This window comes from Pseudorca crassidens, chromosome 7 (genome assembly GCF_039906515.1).
Source record: "Pseudorca crassidens isolate mPseCra1 chromosome 7, mPseCra1.hap1, whole genome shotgun sequence".
In the NCBI taxonomy this organism is placed as follows: domain Eukaryota; kingdom Metazoa; phylum Chordata; class Mammalia; order Artiodactyla; family Delphinidae; genus Pseudorca; species Pseudorca crassidens.
This window is the reverse complement of record NC_090302.1, coordinates 115,507,937-115,527,993: the sequence shown is the minus strand read 5'-3', so window position 1 is coordinate 115,527,993 and position 20,057 is coordinate 115,507,937. Positions and strand designations below refer to the sequence as shown.

The 20,057-nt window shown below is 40.9% G+C and overlaps 1 protein-coding gene across 4 annotated transcripts in view; it reads right to left on the bottom strand.

Moving 5' to 3' along the window:
• The window catches only part of SPOCK3 (SPARC (osteonectin), cwcv and kazal like domains proteoglycan 3), a 430,024-nt gene that overhangs the window by 174,040 nt on the left and 235,927 nt on the right, over positions 1-20,057 (bottom strand). For all 4 annotated transcript variants that reach the window (XM_067745423.1, XM_067745424.1, XM_067745421.1 and 1 more), the window contains one exon: positions 7,102-7,225. In XM_067745423.1, coding sequence (XP_067601524.1) covers positions 7,102-7,225 — 124 coding nt within the window. The remainder of the gene's footprint in view (positions 1-7,101; positions 7,226-20,057) is intronic.

Here is a 20,057-nt window from a genome sequence, read left to right as displayed (position 1 = left end):
TAGATAATAACACAAAATATAGACACTGACCCTGCATGTTCTATTCTATGAGGGCTGCAAAGAACCTGATTAGCATATACAAAACCTGTATGTAACTTCATACCTAATGGTAAAATACTGAAAACTTTCTCCTAAATTTGGATTAAGGCAAAGAGGTACATTGAACATTGTACTGAAAGCCTTAACCAGAATAATAAGGCAAAAAAAAGAAAAAATGCATAAAAAGAAGGAAAGGAAGAAATAAATCTGTGTCTATTCAAAGAGGATGATTATAGGCGTAGAAAATCCTGAGACAGCCACAACAAAACACTGTTAGAAATAAGTGAATTTAGCAAGGTGTCAATAAACAGGGTCAGTATAGAAAGATTAGTTATATGACAATACACTAGCAAATAAACGTCACAACTAAATTTACAGTAGCATTAATAAAAATAAGTTAGCAATACATTTAACAAAAAATATTACAGGTCCCTATATCAAAAACTACAAAACTTTTATTAACTTTAGCTAACAAAATGAAGACATATACCTAGTGTGTGGATTTGAAGATTGTTATCCATCTCCTCAAATTTATCTACAGATTTGACAAAATCTTAATGATTATTCAAGCTGTTTTTTTGTAGAAATTGACAGACCGATTCTAAAATTCATATGGAAAGGCAAAGGGCAAGTGCTTGAAGCAGCACTGAAAAGGTGGAATCAAGTCAGACTTGCAGCACTTGAACTCAAAACTTAACATAAAGACACAGGCAAACAGGTTGTGCGGCACATCCTAGGGGCAGATGAATAATTCCCCGAGACAAAACAGACACAGAGGGCTTCCCTGGTGGCGCATTGGTTGAGAGTCCGCCGGCCGATGCAGGGGACATGGGTTCGTGCCCCGGTCCGGGAAGATCCCACATGCCGCGGAGCGGCTGGTCCCGTGAGCCATGGCCGCTGGGCCTGTGCGTCCGGAGCCTGTGCTCCGCAGCGGCAGAGGCCACAGCAGTGAGAGGCCTGCGTACCGCAAAAAAAAACCAAAAACAACCCCAAACAAAACAGACACAGAAAGACTCCCACTTTCAGGACCACTTCATTTTTGACAAAGAAACCTAGGCAATCTGATGGGGCAAAAACAACAAATGGATGTTCCCACAACTGGCTACACTGAAGAAGTGATATTCACCCCCTGCCTCTTACCAAACACAAAGACCAATCACCACGTACACACAAACCTAAGAGTTAAAACATTCAGTATCCTAAGAAAACACCGAAGATTGTCTTCTACAAGAAGTTATAACCATAGAAAACTGATGATTTAGGCTTCTGTATCATGCAGAAATCTCTAAAAATATAATTCTGAAAAATGGCTCTGAAACCACAGGCTTCAAACCAGTGACAAACAAGCAACTATAAACTTAAAGGGCATATATTGCCATCTTTACTTAGTGATTCAAATAAAAATAGTTATCACATTTATTATGCGTAGTAACTAGAAAAAATGAAGGGCACTTAATTTTTTAAAAAGGTTTTCTGCTCCAAATTCCTATTTAAAAAAAAAAAAAGTGGGGACTTCCCTGGCAATGCAATGGTTAAGAATCCGCCTGCCAATGCAGGGGACATGGGTTTGAGTCCTGGTCTGGGAAGATCCCACATGCCGAGAAGCAACTAAGCCCATGTGCCACAACTACGAGCCTGTGCTCTAGAGCCCACGAGCCACAACTACTGAGCCCGTGCACCGCAACTACTGAAGCCTGTGTGCCTGGAGCCCATGCTCCACAATGAGAGAAGCCACTGCAATGAGAAGCCCACACACCACAATGAAGAGTAGCCCCCGCTCACCGCAACTAGAGAAAGCCCATGGGCAGCAACGAAGACACAACACAGCCAAAAAAAAAAAGCAAAAGCAAAAATGATCTCAATTTAGACAATGGACACTGGACTTCACTGAGACATTGGGCAAATTACTTCACTTCTGTGCATCAGTGCATCTATAAAAGGGACAACCGTAAGTTAATAGACTCAAAGCGTTTACAGTATCTGCCCCCAAAAAGAGCTAAATAAATGCTTGATCAGTGTAGACACACATATCTATATGAGAGTATGAAGTTCAATGTAGTGAAAAGGTCATGGGTCACCGCACTGCAAGATCAATGCACAGGTTACAGCAGATGTCAGACAAGAGGCAGGCACAGGGCAGGTCCCCACAGCCGAGCCCTGGCATCCGCCCTGGGAGGCAGTGGTCCGAGCACTGGGAAGGCCCTCAGAACTCAGTGTCCAGCTGTCACAGCAGCGTGGCCGAACTTCCGTGCCCTGGGGCAAGGCACCCAGGTCCTCGCTAAGCCTCTGTCCAAAGGTGGTCACTGCACAGTCTAGGACCACCGGGGATTTGAGAAAAGAAGCAGAAGATGATAAGGGACTCATAACACTGCCCACTACTTCATTTCCACCTAATAAGGAAAGAGCTTTGGAATAATCACTGAATTTGGCATTTTCTGAGTTGCTGGTAAATGTTGTCAGTCTTGGTGAAGCCGTGGCAAAGAGTGTCCAGTGTGTCATGGAGCAACTGGCAAGGCAGAGTGCGAAACAAGCGGTAAAGACCACGGGTCAAAACGTCGATTCAGATTTTACTGATGGTCGCTACTTCAAAGATAAGTGTGTGACAACACATACGTTTCCCAACTTTTCATTCTCCTAAGGAACTACATTAAACATAATTAAAGAAATTAAAGAAATCACAAAACCTCTATAATATCTATGGAGTTTGGTGAAAGACCATTTAACACACAGTTACTCACACAAAAGTAAGATTATAATTTCAAAAATAAATCAATATATCAATGTAGAAACTAGTGAACACTGTCCTAACCTCATTCAATATATATAACTCAAGAGTCTTGAACAGGTCAGGAAAGCAAGCCTACGTCTTTGTCAAGGCTACGGAAAAGCATAAAATAATCCATGAAGCAAAGTCCTGGGGAAGGAGATGCAGGTGTTTGGGGTACCGAGAGCTTAAAGCCTTAACTCTCAAAAATACAGCATCCCAGCCAGGAGCCAAAAGCCAAGCCAAGTTGAAAAGCAGTTCAAAGAGAAACAGTGCACATCTATTCCTGACTGTCGATCTTTCAAAATAAAATGAGCTCAAAGTGTTCAGGGGAAGGAAGGCAGGACATGTAAATACCAAATGCTAACAGGAGAACGTGGAAACTTACAATGGAATTTTCTCAAATTACAAGGAAGCGTAAATGCTTCCACTTCAGTGCTAATGTTACAGTTCTACTTCATTAAATACAAGAACAACAACTGTTATATCTAAGAATTCAAAGGCAATAGATTGAAGAGATGCAACGGTGGTTCTCAACCATGCCTACACATAAAAATCACTTGGGGAGCTTTCAAAATTTAGATTCCCAGGGCCTCGTCCCAAACCAATTTAAGTGGCATCTCTGCAGCTGGTGTCGGGAACTGCAGAATAAGACGCAGAAGCTTTCTATTTACTTGCCTTTCCTCAACACACACACACACGCAGTTTCCTATACTGACTGGTATTTATTGCAATAGTTCAGCTCCCAAGCACTGCATGACTAAAAATCAGAGAAAAGTATCAAAAACCACCCAGCACGTTGTGCCTGGAGAGTTCACGTTACAGACACCCGGCTGAGCTCTAGAACATCAGTATTGTTTGCTGACTTCTGCTCAGCAGATATAGCTTACAACCTACACAAGTCAGACACAAACATGCCCTAGTTCTAACATAGATGCTACATTGGAGAACAATTCCTGGTTTCACTGAAGCCAGGCAAGACAATGCAAAGAGACGTTGCCTGAAGGAAGAAACAGAGACCTTCATCTTTTGTGTCAATTTCAGGAATGATTACCTCTCAAACAGCCTTGAACAGACTTATATTTACATTTTTCTGCTACTGCTGAATTCGGAAGAATTCGGAAAACATGGGTTCTTCTGAACAGAATGATTAAGTAGACTTCCAAAACAGTCCATCGCTTTTCTTAACATGAAAAAAATTAGATAACATTACAAAAACACTTTTTATGAAAATCACGAGTCCCAACATTTCTCCAAGTAAATCTATGTTTTCAGTTATTCATCTGTGCCTTTGTCTTTTCTGTAAACATTTTAAAAACACTCCTCTGAGGACGGCTACACAAGCTGACACATTCAGAGCTTGAAGGCTAATAAAATAATTATTCAAAATCGGTTCCTTTGTGTCATGAGGGGCACTTTCCAAGATTAAATCCTTGTTATGACCTTTGACTAAAGTTTCCTTCGGAGACCTTCTGATAACTGCCTTTCTCACCTCAGCCCCAGCGCCTGGACCTACTGTGCTTTGTAACGACCTCTCCTCCAATTATGTTGTACGGCGGAATATAACTTAAAGCTTCATCTCGATAAATTGAGCTGAAAGTAATGAGAAAATATTGTGGGCCTAAAATAAAACATATAGGAATATGGTTTGCAGTAGTAAAACAAAACCGAACCGAACCGAAAACCCTCTATGTCAATGCAGGGTGTCCAGAATACAGAGGGATGGTAAGAAGACCCGGATGTAGGGGTCCCTCGCTCTGGACCAGATGGCCTGGCTCTGGTCAGTCGTCATCATATCAGGATCACTCAGCTCCAAGCAAGGAGCTTCCCGGATTGCACGGAGCTTGGGATTTGGAGCTCTACCTTTACTCTGAGCGCAAATGCCCACCAGCCCCCAAAAGCTGTTTAAATCTGCCCTGTCAGGGTTTGCTTGGTCACTGACAAAGCTGAGTGAGGCAAGAGCCGGAAGAAGGGTCCCGTGACTCCTGCACCTGCCTTATTTATTATCTTGTTCATATGACAAGATAAGCTTCTCCAGACGGCACTGGCCTCTGCAGTCTTTGTTCGCGATGCCTGAAGAGCCCAGGGCAATGCCTGTCTCACAGAAGAAAGGTTGAGGCCTTAATGTGAATTTAAATCCCATGAATTTCTAAAAAGTGTTAGTAAGAAGAGTTTAGCCTGGGTTCCTCCTGGGCTGAGATCACTATTTCGTTTGCATTATATTATACAGTTCAGCTTGCTGTCAGTGTAGACACTTAAGGCTAGAATTGGTGATCAAAAGTGGAAAAATGACGAACTTAAATGAGAATCAACAGAAATGAGGATTGAAGTTTGGGGTGACTAAAAACTCATATTCATTTGAACCATGTTCTTTTTATTTTTATGTCTTTCTATACAAACAAGGCACGCATTGAAAGTGAGACATATCCAAAGAAATGTTAAATTAATAATTCAAGGATGGATTATTTAGAATAATTCTATTGACAATATCAGTGAGGGTGTAGGATTGTAAGCTGGGGCTTCACAACAGTGGGAAACCCCGAGGAATTGTGAATCCACGTGAATTAGTCTACTTATGGCAGGAGTATTTAGTCCTGAGTGGGAGACTGTGTTTCTCTAAAATCATCAAACAAAGACTCCCACGTGGTCTCAACAGGTAGAAACCTCTTGTGATCGTACCTCTGTGCCCTGTGACAGTACACTGTCAGAGACTGGATCATGGCAAGAGGGTCCTAGAGAGGCAGGTGGCGGCCTAACGCTGGCCCTCTCCAGGGAGGATGACACCCTCCCCGGTGCTAACACACCAGGGCCCACAGCAAGTACATTCCTGAGGCTGAGAAAGACACAGGGCTCCCTGAGGGAGATGCCGGGAATGACCTCAGCCTCTCTCTTGACTCAACCTGTTCAATCATCAACGTCCATCAAGTCAACTTAGGAGTCAAATTTGCTTCCCAAGGAACTCCAGCTACCACGCTGAATACCAGAACCTGCATCCTTTGTTGTGAGTTAATGAATCAGCATAATGCGATCCACATCGTGAGCTGTGGGATGTGAGAATATGAGGTGGGTTCCTTCTCCCTTGCACTGACAGCAGGAATTTCAGCTTGCAAAGCAGAGGGTCCCCGAGATCGAGGTAGTATTGAGAGGATGGGTGACACACTCCTTCCTCCTAGCAATATCTCCACCCCTACATACACCCTGAAAACTTTAGCAAGCAGGCACATGGTAGCCTCACCCAGTAAGGACTATGCACGTATCTATTGACTGTATTAAGCTTCCTCGTCCCTGTAGCCCTCTTCTCAGTTGTAAACTGCCGGTGCAAGGTGTAGGGAAATATTTTCTGAGAAAAAGTATGGTTCATAAAGTGGTAGGCACCAAACACAGTGTTCTGACAGCCAAAAACTTCTGGAATTTACTTTGCTTTAAGCAAAACTAGATATGAACTGAGGTAAGGTTACTTTATAGACTTCATGGATCGTATTTAACTTGAATATACCTATAGTTTCTAAAAGAAATGTTGCTCCATTTAATTACAGGGTAAAGCCCCACTGGGGACACTACATAATGTGCTATCTTACCTTCTCAAAATACATTTTAGAACAATCTAAATTCATAAATGCAACTGACCCTGAAGTTTCAGGTAAGAGGTCATGAGCCGTATTCCTTCCTATCACACAATCAAAGAAAACTCATTGATGTTCTATTACGTAAAGTTCTTAAAACCTCCTAAATATTTGAACGATGTGGGGCATCAAACGAGGTGCAGATTCATGTAGCTAGAGACACTGAATCAGAGAAGACATCAAATCTGGGCTTCGGTGTCAGCTAAATATGTGACATGTGCTATTTCTTTCTGAGACTTGTTTTTCTCTTTTGCTGTAAGGAATTTTGGGGGGCTTAAATGAGATAATATAGGAAATAACATATGAAATACAATAGTAATGATGTTGACGGATTTTAGCTGGGACAGCTGTTGTAACTGTTAACATTATTATATACGTGGTAACGCTTCTGCCCTCTCTCAGAGTATCAAGAAAGGAAATGTTGGTTTTAATATCTGAGGGTTCAGTGTTCACAGAATCAATATTTCAAACTTTAAAAATTCTGTATAGGAGAAACAAATGTACAAATGTTTGAATCATATTCCCAACTAGTGATATTAATCACATTATTTTAAAAGTTAAAGTATTTGGATGACCACACTGGAGAACTAACAGTTTTAATCACTTGCTAATGACTATGTACATACATATATGAATATGTATATGTTTTATAATAAATGACTATCGTTGTCTTACCTGAGAAGAGTAGGTATGTCCATCTGAACCACAGACGGGGCTGGTAGAGACCCCCGAGCACTGCTGGCAGGCGGATGTCGGGGGACCCCTCCACTGCTTCTGCCCAACTCCTGCATCTTTCATACTGTTGAAAAAATAAAACAAACATACTTAGTGCATTTATTTAAAAAATAAATTTATATTAGCATCATGCCTTTTCTCCACTGTCATTCCAACTCTTCAAGATAAATTAGAATCAGTAAATTGTACCCTCATTTCCAATGTGTTAGTCTATACAGTGTTCTTTATAAACTTTTGTTTCATAATCAAGGTTTTCCTATAATAAAATAAGAATATATTCCTTAAAAAGATTCCGCTGGTTACATACAGACTACAGTTATACTTCATCACATGGATTCTCTGGTTTTAATTTGTGGTTGTGAAATGTGTTTTGAACAGCCCCCCAAACAGCTCACATGTCTGGAACTTTCCCAAGGGCCCCCCTAGAATTCTACTAGAAATACTATTAGAAAGCAGACACCTAATTCACCAGGCATCCCAGAGGCGCATGAAAATAAGAGCAGCTTACTTTAGAGAAAATAGCGATAAGAAACACTTTTCCAGCAAAGACCAGTATTTAGAGAGCCCAATTAGCAGGTTCGGTGAGAGCCAATCCTCTCTTTCTTGTGTGGAAAGAACTCAAAATACATCCATCTGGCTTTGATCTGGAATAAAGTGGGAAAACCCATTCTCTTCCGCTACCTACTTCTAAATTATCCGTTTCTCCACTTTGATTAAACTACTTCTGCTTGGCCTATTTGTGTGAACAGTTCACACAGAAATGGGGAAAGGCCTTAAAAGTAGGAATAAAAACAACAGAGAATCTCTACACAAGCATTTTGTAGTTAAAAGTCCTCCAGTAAATCAGCACTCGGTCTTGTTCATTAAAACTGCTCATGGAGAGTAATTTGATGTCTCTATCAAGATGAGAAACGAGGTTTTACTGGAAACATTTGCTGCCCTTTGGCTTTTCTTTTTTTTTTTTTCCACGAATAAGTCAAATCTACAAAAAAGTAACCCCAAAAGACAACTAAGACATGTAGTGTTAATCCTCATTATAGGGAAAGAAGTTCGGACTAATGTACTTTAAATTGTGATAACATTTGGGTGGGCTTTGGGAAAAGGTTTACCACCTTCTCTTACCCCCTCATCCCTCTCCCCCGGCCACTTCCCCCTCAAAAAGAAGCCTATGATAGCTCCAAACACATTTTCTTCATTTAACTTTTGTAAATTCTGCCAAATGACCACTTTAAAATCTTGTCTGGCCACAGATATAACCTCATAAGAGACACAAAAGGGAAAATAACCGTGCTGCTATTACTGATTAAAAGATTGGCACATGGGCTTCCCTGGTGGCGCAGTGGTTGAGAGTCCGCCTGCCGATGCAGGGGACATGGGTTCGTGCCCCGGTCTGGGAAGATCCCACATGCCGTGGAGCGGCTGGGCCCGTAAGCCATGCCTGCTGGGCCTGCGCATCCGGAGCCTGTGCTCCGCAACGGGAGAGGCCCACGTACTGCAAAAAAAAAAAAAAAAAAGACTGGCACAAAATCCTAATGGGAATCAAAACAATGACTGGAAAAACAGGGACATTATTCTACGCCACCTCCAGACTCATAAGTCACAGAGACGGAGCAGAGAGAAACAAGAAACATAAAATACTATGTTTGCCTTTTTCTTTCACTGTGTGCAATCAAAACAAGGCACGAAATTATGAAATTATTTGCTCTTCAGTTACATTAGGAGAAATCATTACCAAGCACAGGCTTCTAATCAATAGAAAGTATTTTATTAGAACAGCATGTCTTTATCGCTTTTGCTTTGGGATATGCACCTGTCTGTACACTATGACATACATATGTCAACACTATGACTCTTTGTAATCACCTCATTCCCTTTTCCTAACTTTAAAACTCCACTGAAACACAGAAACTAAGATTGTGACATTACTTTCTTGTATAAACATTTTTTGATACATGACGTAGTCTTTTATATACAATTCAAACAGTAATTATATCTAGAAGTGAAATCATTTTGAAAATTGGAAGATTTACTAGAAATTATTAAAATTCAAATGACTTCTTAAACAGTGAATTTACCACATACCTGTAAAATAAGGTTTGGGGTAAAAAGTTTTAGTTATCATTATTCCCTTCAAAGTCAACACTGCTGAAGCCTAAACACTTTCAGATTCCTGAAGTGTATCAACAGAGATGGTATTTTTTATGTAGATTTCATCCTGGTCAGGATTTGCTGAAGTATCATCAACATTGGAAGCATCATAATATTGCTTATATTTGCATCACCATTTTGCTTGAGGTGATGACAAATTATACCATTCTGTAAACCAGAAGAATATTTACTTATGTTTAGTTTAAAATAAATACAACATTAGATGATGATAAATTCACCAGAATTCATGTTTTAATATATTATTCATGCCATACACATGGAGAACACTGAGTCATGAACATTTCACTATACTCAGTAAATTCAAAGGAAGCGCTTAGCATTTTGTCATCAGAACACAGACTTTCTAGAAAGGACAAATTAGTCTACACAATTTGAGGCTTAATTTGAAATCCAAAATTCTAAATATCATAGGTTTTATGTGTTCTTAAATCATCTCTGACCTGAAGAAAATGGTTTATGACATTTTCTGTAGAAAGACAAATTACATTCAAGCACATACAGGGCGGTATAGAAGATGGTTCATCCAGGCATATATTAATGTTGGAATTAGGGTATGAATACAAATGAATTTCTAAGACTGTTATTTGAATAAAAAACTACTTCTACAACTCCATAAATCAATTAACCATATACGAAGAAGAATTGCTAGATATAGACAAATAGGACATGTACATTCTTCATTTCAAAAATCAAAGCGTCTATGATTGTGAAAATAAGGTTCTTTCATGTGAAAACAAAATGAAAAACCTCACAGCAGGTACTGAGGGGCAAATAAACTGTATTGTTAACAGGACTTGAGGAATTCTAGTAACTCTGACCATTTCTCAGAACAGCCCAAACAGGCCGCTGTGTGTGGTGGTGTGGGTGGCACACCTGGACCACCCTCAGGGTCCCCTCAGCATCCTGAGGGTTCCACCTGTCCAGGTACATGTGGTACCTCCACTCAAGTCTCTTCACCAAGGAAGAGAGTTTTTCATTCCAGAGTCTCTTTTATCAGACTTATCCTGTGATTCAGAATTTGTTTGCTTTAGCATCAGGAACGTTTCTCAGAATTAGTGTTAATCAAAATCTTGTCTATTAAAATATGTTTGTTCTTAGGAAAATTAGTGTAGTTTATGAGCTAGAAACACAATTTTCTAAGATTTAATTAAATATCTATGCATTATGTGTAATATGTAAACATTTTTCAGATTGCTTTTTAATTATATTTTCAAGGCCCTATTTAAAGAAGAGCAAAATGTGTTTATGTGAGAGAGAAAATCCTGGCAGTGAGTGTACAGACCAAGACGGGCAAAGTCAAGTGCTTGGGAAAAGGTGGAGCCAGCTGAGGCTATCAGAATGGATACCTGGCATCTGGGGCAGGCGAATGTCAGGTGAGAAGTTAGACTTGGCAATCTGCTCTCGGACACCACCAGCCCCCGCCACCAGCAGGCCAGCAGCCACCTCACAAGACAGGGCCTGGCAGCCAACCAGGCTGGGGACCAGCCCTGCATATCAGTCGGCCCAATGTAGTCGGCTCCCCCTCAACAGAAGGGCCCACACAGCCCACACAGGGGTACCCCTAGAGCACATAGTTCTGGTGACAGACATGAGTGTGAAGCTGGGCCTCACAGGACACTTCTCCAAGATCAGGAAACATAACCAACCTACATCATACATAGAAATAAACACAGAGAATTAGGCAAAACAGGGAGATGGAGGACTATCTTAGAAATAGACAAAATAAAGAGATCAGAACAGAAAAAAAGTGAAATAGAGACCAAAGAGAGAACAGAAAAGATTGATGAAGGTAAGAGCTGTTTTTTGAAAAAATAATCAAGATTGATAAACCTTTAGCCAGACGTATCAAGAATCAATGCAATCCCTATCAAAATACCAATGACATTTTTCACAGAAGTAGAAAAAATAATTATAAAATTTGTACTGATAATCAAAAGACCCTGAATAGCCACAACAATCTTGAGAAAGAACAGAGCGGGAGGCATCATACTCCCCAACTTGAGACCATACTACAAAGCTACAGTAATCAAAACAGTGTGGTACTGGCACAAAAACAGACACCTAGAGCAATGGAACAAAATAGAGAGCCCATAAATAAACATTTATATGGTCAATTAATCTACAGCTAAGGAGGCAAGAATACAGAATGTGGAAAAGACACCCTCTTCAATAAGTGGTGCTGGGAAACTGGACAGCTACACAGAAAAGAATCAAATTGGACTTCTTTCCCACACCATATACAAAAAAATAAAAATAAAAATGAATTAAAAATTTACATGCAAGACCTGAAACCATAAAACTCCTAGAAGAAAACATAGGTAGTACATTCTTTCACATCACTTTTAACTGTATTTTCTTGGATTGTCTACTTAGACAAAGGAAACAAAAAGCAAAAATAAACAAATGGGACTACTTCAAACTAAAAGGCTTTTGCACAGTGAAAGAAACTGTCAACAAAATTTTTAAAAAAGACCTACTGGGGCTTCCCTGGTGGCACAGTGGTTGAGAGTCCGCCTGCCGATGCAGGGGACACGGGTTTGTGCCCCGGTCCGGGAAGATCCCACATGCTGCGGAGCGGCTGGGCCCGTGAGCCATGGCCGCTGAGCCTGCGCGTCCGGAGCCTGTGCTCCGCAACGGGAGAGGCCACGACAGTGAGAGGCCCGTGTACCGCAAAAAAATAATAATAATAAAACAAAATAAAAAAATAAAAATATAAAAAAGACCTACTGAATGGGAGAGGATATTTTCAAACTATATACCCAATAAGGGGTTAAAGTCCAAAATATATGAAGAACTCATACAACTCAACACAAAAATGAAAAAAAGGAAAAAAGAAAGGAAGGAAGGAAGGAAGGAAGGAAGGAAGAAGTGACCCGACTAAAAAACAAGCAGAGGATCTGAATATAAATTTTTCCAAAGGAGACATACAAATGGCCAACAGGCACATGAAAAGATGCTCAACATCACTAATTGTCAGGGAAGTGCAAATCAAAACTACAATGAGATAGCACCTCACACCTGTCAGAATGGCCATCATTGAAAAGAACGCAAATTAACAAATGTTGGTGAGGATATGGAGAAAAGGGAGCCCTTGTGCACTGTTGTGGGATTGTAAACTGGTATAGAAAGTATGGAAAACAGAATGGCGTTTCCTCAAAAAACTAAAAATAGAACTACCATAGGATCCAGCAATTCCATTTCTGAGTATTTTTCTGGAGAAAACAAAAACACTAATTTGAACAGATACACACACCCCTATGTTGATTGTAGCATTATTCACAATGGCCAAGATATGGAAACAACCTAAGTGTCCATCAACAGATGAATGGATAAAGAAGATGTGGGTCCATATATACGACAGAATACTATTCAGCCAAAAAAAAAAAAAAAATGAAGTTTTGCTACTTGCGACAACATGGATAACCCTGGAAGGCATTATGCTAAGTGAAATAACTCAGAGAGAGAAAGACAAATACTGTATGATCTCACTTACATGTGGAATCTAGAAAACAAATGAACAAACATAACAAAACATAAGGAGTCATAGATGCACAGAACAAATAGGTGGCCGCCAGAAGGGAGGGGGTTGGAGGGAGGAAAGAAATAGGTGAAGGAGATTAAGAGGTAGAAACTTCCAGGTATAAAATAAATGTCATGGCGATGTAAACGTATAGCAGAGGGGATATAGTCAATAATATTATAGTTGGAGGAGATGCAAGATAGGGCTGGGGATTAAGAGGTACAAACTACTATGTATAAAATAAATAAGTAAAAATATACATAATTATAAAAATAAATAATATGTAAAATAATATATAATATAAAAGTAATATACAGCACAGGGAATATAGTCAATATTTTATAATAACTTTAAATGGAGTATAATCTATAAAATATTGAATCAATATTGTACACTTGAAATTAATATAATATTGTAAGTCAAGTATAACTTCAATAAAAAAAATAAGATTGTAACACCTTTGTATGGTGACACAGGGTACTTGACTAGTCATGGTGACCACTTTGTAATGTATAAAAATACAGAATTACTATGTTCGTCCCCTGAAACCAACACAATATTGTCAGTCAATTATACCTCAGTAAAAAAATAGGTTTGGCAAAAGCATCGCTAAGTATATTACTCTGAATACTCTAAGTGCAAAAGATCTTTAACCTCTGAGAGGAAATCTAATTTTTTGATATATCAAAGGCTATTTGCAATTACTTATTTTGAATTATTATCAGATTGGGTAATATAGTTTTCTCCCATTATTGATGTATAAAAACTCAAACTGGTTGCAAAACCCTGAAATTTTTAAAAATTACTCTTCCAACTGCAACCCTGCTACAATCAGACTCTTCAAATAATATCTTTGTAAAAATCTATTGTTTATTCAATTTTGAAAGATTACCTTCCATTTACAGTTATTACAAAACATTGGCTCTATTCTCCGTGTTGTACATACTTCCTTGAGCCCATCTTACACCCGATAGTTTGTACCTCTCCCTCCCCCACCCCTATATTGCCTTTTAAGAGAACTGTTAAGTATATATTTCAGTTTGAAGATTAAAGTTAAACATTTATTTATCCACCTTATAATGACGTCCTATATCCCCATGATCCTTTTCCTTAAAGAGCAAATAACTGTATATTTGAACCCAGGGAATTGAAGCCATTAAATGATAATTTATAATACACAAAGTCAAGTTTTTTTCTCAAAATCTTTTTTTCTTAAATATTCCCCCACTCAAGGTGCTAAGTTTCATACCAATATACGTGTTATGTCTCTAATGGCTGGAAAGTTAGGCTCACAGAGAAGTGTTTATCTACGGCTTGTGTTCCGGCACACGGCTCCTCCACAGCAGCTGGGTTGAATCCCCTCTCCCTGAGCTGTCTTCCGGTCCTGACTCACCCTGCACGTGGGTCTCCAGCATCACTTTCCAGCCTCAGTCACACTTGGAAGCTCATTAGCCTCTAACTTTCCTAATAAATCCCACGTGCATTCCTTCCACTTCTGTTGACTCAGTTTCAGTCTATCTGGTTTTCTGTTTCCTTAACCACGTTGTGCATTTTAACAATATAATTTGAACACGATTTCCACGTTTTAGGATTTACCTTGATTTTAGAAAGTGCATAAATGTTACCAAAACGGTTAGCTGAAAAAAGCTCATTCCAGTTTCATCTGAATTGCACTTTTGACTGTGTCATCAATGCATCCTGGCAAGTCAGCAGCCTCCCTGGGTCTTAACTTCTTCATGGATACAATTCGAAGCTTCATCTGTATGGCTCATTTGCTCTAGATCATTCCACAGTCTATAAATCTTTAATAAAATTACTTATGTGAAGACACACAGCAAAAATCAGCAGCATAGACACTGAGTACCGGACACGTGTTGTGGTTTCTGACCTTGGCTTGCGTTACCGAGCGACACAAATACCCCATCATGGCTTGAAGGATGATGTTGCATGGGGCGAGACTGCTTGAGATATCTGAATCATAGACAAGTTATAATGATGTTTGAATAACATATTCTGACAAGTAAATATGTTTTATTAAGCAGTGAGCATACTCACAATTATTGAAGACATCAATAAATAACGTCAAAATTTCAAAACAGACATCACTATCAATCACCCTCATAATCTATTTCTCAATCTGAGCTCCAATGGATTGAATGAGTAATAAAGCTTCGAAACGTAGAAAATGTAGATGATGTTGAATTCAGACTCTAGGGTTCTGGGTCTCTGATGTTTCCATATATTTCATTCCCAACAGTATTTTAATTAGTAAAGACCTCTTCACTTAAACTACGGTAAAAGTATATTCAACTGCAAAGGATCTCCGTTATGTAAGATAGAGAGTCACTGTAGTTGTTATGGGCTAGAAATGTCCTCACGTCTATTTTCAGCAAAACACAGGCCAATAGACTGGGAATTCATGATCTTAACATACGATAAATCTTAACATACCTAATTAATAAGTATGTATAAGAGTTACTGATTGCTTTCAAGCCAATAAAAATGTTACCATAAAGCAAAATTTCAGGAACTGAGTCAAATGTTTACAAACATGAGGTTAGATTTTCACATGTTTTGATAGCCTTTCACATGCCAGACACACATATTGCAATTCTATTATTGTAGCAATCTTATGCAATGTGCATTATTCTTTAAATTCTGAAGCTTGGAAGATGGAGGTTGAGAGAGCTTCATTATCTTCTCAAGTCTCTACCGCTTGTCTTTGGCCACTGTGGATGTCACGTGTTCTCCTTTTCATTTTGAAACTTGCCATAAATGTACATACAAAATTTTAAATGTCATGGAAGACCACACTCCCACAGTTCATAAATTTCTAGATCAGTTTCACTTAATAGGTAAAAAATGACAGCATAGCTCAAATTTTACTTAAAAAAAGATCTACCACCAGTAAGTGGTATCTGGAGAGTACATCTGGCCAATTAAACCTGAAAATTATCTAGAGTGTAATAAATAATACAACATCATATATGTGATTCTGATTCAGGGAATCAGTACGAAGATTAATTAACTAATATATAAACTGGCTCTATTTAATTTGTGTTGACATGCATGTTTGCATGTCAGATATGAGCATATGAGAATATTTGCTCACTATACTTCCTGTATTTAAAATAAGAATTAGAAAATGCTTCATTTTTCCAATTATTAATGTTCACAAGTAAAGCAAGCTTTTAACCATTAACTGTGTCCTTAATTTAACCTTCAGCAGTTCTACAGCAAAGCAGGAACTAAGATTTGAGTTCATGAAAATGTTGGATTCTTAAAGATCAAGGAGACTCTATATTTGGAAAACCATCTTGACATTTTTAAAATAACAGTGACAGATATGCAGCTTAAAAACGGAAAAATATTCCACCTAAAAGAAAATGACTAATAACACAGCACTTATCAAAACACATGGGAACAGACTGATCATTCAAGATGTATTTTATATATCAAAAATACGTCTTGGGCTTCCCTGGTGGCGCAGTGGTTGAGAATCTGCCTGCCAATGCAGGGGACACGGGTTCGAGCCCTGGTCTGGGAGGATCCCACGTGCTGCTGGGCAGCTGAGCCCATGAGCCACAACTACTGAGCCTGCGCGTCTGGAGCCTGTGCTCCGCAACGAGAGAGGCCGTGACGGTGAGAGGCCCACGCACTGCGATGAAGAGTGGCCCCCGCTTGCCACAACCAAAGAAAGCCCTTGCACAGATACGAAGACTCAACACAGCAAAAATAAATAAATAAATAAAAACCAAAATACTTAAAAAAAAAAAGTCTTGATTATGAAAAATTCTCTTGATTTTTGTTTTTCTGAACGTAAGAAATATTCTTAGCAACTGTTGGATAAATAGACCTGACAGCTTTGGCAAAAGCCTTAACGATTAAATGACACATTTTGTTTAAAACAATTATTAAAGATCATCCAAAGTTCAGGGACGGAAAACAGAGCTTTTCCTCCCTGTGCTGCCTTCACAGGGGTCACCTGTACTGGCCTCCTCCTTACTGCTTCGCTGGAAAAGCAAAGTTACAGAAACAAGAAAAAAGAAAGAAGCCCCATGATTTGCTCGAGTCTGATTTACAGGCTGAGAGAAAGGTTAACGGTTCAAAACCTCCACGATGCACTAATGCTTACAGCATTTTCAAGTTAACGAGTTAGTGACATTTAAAAGAAGTCTAAGTTTTTGACTCCATAGTATTTCTCTCTCTACCAGACCGGGTTTAATCCCTGTCCTGAAAGCATCTTCTCAGCACATGCCGACTGATGCTGGCGCAGTCAGGGGTAGAGTCACAGCTGCCGGACAAGGAAATGTTCTTCAAGAAACACTCTCTCAATAACTTCTACCATCTAAAGAGTTGTCAGGAAGGTCTTTTAAAACAGTTCTATTATGTTTATTCATAATATGTTATTACGTATGGTTACAGTTACTGACCACGTTCTAGGAACGGAATGAGACCTCGTCCAACCTGCACCTGGCACAACCAATAACTTGTCATCTTCTAACCTGGAAAGAGTACCCATGCATCCTTCTAAATACTGCTTCTTTTGTAGCCGAGCAGGACCCTACGGGGTCTCCCCAGAATAGCCTCCCACCCATGTCCTCCACCTGCCTTCCGTCTGTAGAAAAACTTTAGTCAAAGAATACATTTAATCAGAGAAGTGAGAAAATGCAGAAAGGAAAACAATCAAGCAAGACAAAATAATAATAGTTTAGCCATTGAACAGAGTCAAGGACTTTGGGTTCCTCCTCGAGGGCTATAGATAATATTCTGAGCCACGTCCTTCCAGCTGTTTTGCAGATACTGAAGCTCCCACCAGGTGGGAGAAGTTAACTGCACACTGCCCACAAGCACGTAGACCCCAGACCGGCTGGAACCAGAAGGTTGATGATGCTGATTCCCGATGACCTCACCACCAGCCAATCAGAATTCTGAGGGTGAAGAGGGTCCACCAGCTGACCACACCCTGCTCCTTGAACACTGTAAGACCCATCACTACCTCCTCCAGGGCGGGTCACACAGTCTTGAGGGCATTAGTCCACTGTGGCCCCCTCTGCCTGGCAAAGCACTAAAGCTATTATTTTCTAGTTCACCCAAAACTCTGTCTTCGCGTTTCTATTCGGCACCAGCGAACGGAGGCCGAGTTTCGGCAACAATTTTACGCATTTATTTAGTCATGAATACACCCTACAATGTGTCCACGTACTATTTTACAGTCTGGAAGTTCCAGACAGTAGAGTCGCTGAGTTCAGGGAGCTCAGCATTCTTTTGGAAACACAGAGACCAGCGTAGCATGGGGTGCGGTTCTCCTGTAGCCCAGGAGGTAACAAGCAGTGTGGGGTTTATCTGAGCAACTCGTCCTTATCTCTGAGGTCCCAACTCCGACGTCGTTTCTCTTGTAAAATGCTTTCTGACTCCACCTCCGGCTCCCTTTGTAACTTACGCCTTCATTTAGTTATCGCTTCTAGTCTAACAGCCATGGGCATGGTCACCTTTCTCGGTTTACCAGCCTACCCTCATGGGCACCTACTTCTGAGCCTCTGTCTCGTACCCGCGGCCTCTGCTGAGCCAACAGAAGCACCCCTGTGCCTGATACACACCCACTCCTCCCCTCCTTCTGCTGTCTCTCCCGGCTCTGAGCGGGGGAGATAACAGAGCCACTTAAAGCAAGAGCCTGCATTTTGTGGCCCCCAAACACTTCCTGTCTCTGTGGAGCCCCCATTCGCAAGGGAGCAGCTGGGCATCAAGAGATGGTGTGTAACGTGTATGCATACGGCTGACTCGCTTTGTTGTGCGACGCAGGCTAAGACGGTGTTGTGAAGCAATTACACTCCAATAAAGATCTATTTAAAAAAAAGAAAAAAGAGAGACGTGTGTGTGTGTAAACTGGATTGAACAACGGCATCCTCTGGAGCCAACACCCCAAACATTCTCACCTACAGCCCATTTACTCAATCGTATTCCTGACTTTCTTTTGGTTAGATCATGCTTCCAGAACTAGCTTTCAAAATTGAGGAATGTGTTTCTGTCCTAGGTTTGCTGTACCAAATGACCAAAACCTTTCTGGTTTCAATCCACAGGAGTTCCCCTTCTCACAGGGATGGAGGTCAAAAGTCCAAGATCACCTTCACTGGGTGCTGGCGGGGCCGCACTGGGGGTGACAGGTAGGTCCCAGGTGATGATCTGTCCCTTGCCCTTCCTGTCTTCTGGTGTCCTTGGCACTCCCCGGCCGCTGGCCCATCTCTCTCTGCATCTCCCCCTCTGTGTGGCCCTGTCAGCACTCCCTCTGTCTCTATTATAAAGAGAAATCGTGCTCATTCTTAGCAGCCCCTCTCTAATCCAGGACAACCTCCTTCTTCTCAGACCTTCAATGTAACCGCATCTTTGGCCCTACCAGGTAACACTCACGGACAGCAGGGCTCAGGGTGTGGACAGATCTTCCGGGCTGATGCTCAACCTGCTAGAGGGAGGGTACTTGGCAAAACAGAGGCTTAACGTCTCACAACCAAGTCACTTCCGTTCTGAAGCCCTGGTTTGGAGGGATGTCTCAGCGATGGTGGATCCTGCCCTGTGCTTACACTAACGGTGCCCTAACCGGTAGAGGATGGACGAAGGGTCCCTGGCCACACCTGGGGACCAGAGCAGCTCAGTGCTTCCCAGCCAGCGTGCTGTAAACCCACCTCATGTTTCCCTGAATCACGGCATCGTTTTATTTCTTCACTCTACTGGTTCTTAAGGAAACTGCATGAGTGCCACAGCTGTGAAGAGTAGAAAACAACCAAGTCCCCATTGTCCTGGTCAAACGATAAAAATAGGTCACCTCAACAAGGCCCATCTGACCCCCAGTGTGACTGGGAGAACAGAGGATGAAGACAGTGGGGTTCTTGTTTTTGTTCTTTCGCACTTAGGAGTAGCGATCCTTGGGGGATGCTCAGAGGGAGCAGGGGTGACAGACTGAGTGCCACGGGTGGGAGAAGATAGACTCACCCAGGTCCAGGCCACCACATTACACCAGAGCGCTGAACACAGGCTCTGCTCTCACTGAGAGCTGGTTGTCCCTTCCCAGCTTTGCTGGTCGATCTTTCCCAAGACTTTCCGTCCCTCTCCACGAACACCTGTTCACCACAACTCACTGTTCTTTCCCCAGCAAGTTTCCCTGAGCCCGGCACATAGTAGGTGCTCAATAAATAGCACTGAATGGATAAAA